The sequence below is a fragment of the Penaeus monodon genome, chromosome 29 (genome assembly GCF_015228065.2).
Source record: "Penaeus monodon isolate SGIC_2016 chromosome 29, NSTDA_Pmon_1, whole genome shotgun sequence".
NCBI classification, from domain to species: domain Eukaryota; kingdom Metazoa; phylum Arthropoda; class Malacostraca; order Decapoda; family Penaeidae; genus Penaeus; species Penaeus monodon.
This window is the reverse complement of record NC_051414.1, coordinates 14127001-14127746: the sequence shown is the minus strand read 5'-3', so window position 1 is coordinate 14127746 and position 746 is coordinate 14127001. Positions and strand designations below refer to the sequence as shown.

The window sequence follows — 746 nt, the reverse complement described above, 5'->3', positions numbered from 1 at the left end:
TGCCTCAGGTGTACGCCCTCCCTCTTCAAGTCGGCTGCTTCGTCTTCCTTGTCGTTGTAGGCTATGTTTCTGTCCCGCAGTCGGGCCTCGTGGTCAGCCTGCGGAGGAGATGACGCGCGTTAGGAATGCTTCTCTGGCCAGGGGCATCGCAGGCACACGCTGGGGAATTAGATGCCCTGACCGAGAGACACATCACTTTGGATTGAGACAGACCAAAAACTTACGCACACGTACCTCTATATTTCTGATTTCTGCTTCTTTCTTTCGTAGTTTATCCTCCAAGTCTGAGATTTTCTTCTGCAGGTTGGCTGCCTTCGCCTCTTTAGAGTCATACTTCTTCTTCATCTCCCTCTCTTGCTCCTCTTGTCTGTCCTGCAAGAAAACACAGCCTAGGAAATGCGTCGAGGAAACCATCTCAGCGCTGCAGCCAAAGCGGGACCAGATAAATGAAGCTCGGCAAATAAAGCGGGTATTGAAGTCAAGAAGCAGATCAGAGTGATAGTCTGTGACTGATTCGCCATTTGGTTTACATCGAGTCTCCACAGTCTTTACACATGACAACGAGCCAAAACTGTTTCTTATATGCTCGTATTGACATCTTTCCTTTCATTAGTACCCAAGGGAAATATTCCCCAGGAAAACTGTCAGCCAAATAATCCATCAGGTGAACTAATTTGGTTTCAAACCCTAAGCTCTTCCCTGCCGCCCAGAGAAGCCTGGTTTGCCTGCCGTGAGACTCCCAAGGG

At 49.1% G+C, this 746-nt stretch overlaps 1 protein-coding gene across 1 annotated transcript in view; it reads right to left on the bottom strand.

Annotated features, from left to right (window-relative positions):
• LOC119591987 (vicilin-like seed storage protein At2g18540) overlaps positions 1-746 on the bottom strand; it is a gene marked incomplete at its 5' end in the record, with an annotated part of 14341 nt that overhangs the window by 11320 nt on the left and 2275 nt on the right. Inside the window, 2 exon segments of the mRNA XM_037940751.1 lie at positions 1-98; positions 235-372. Coding sequence (XP_037796679.1) covers positions 1-98; positions 235-372 — 236 coding nt within the window.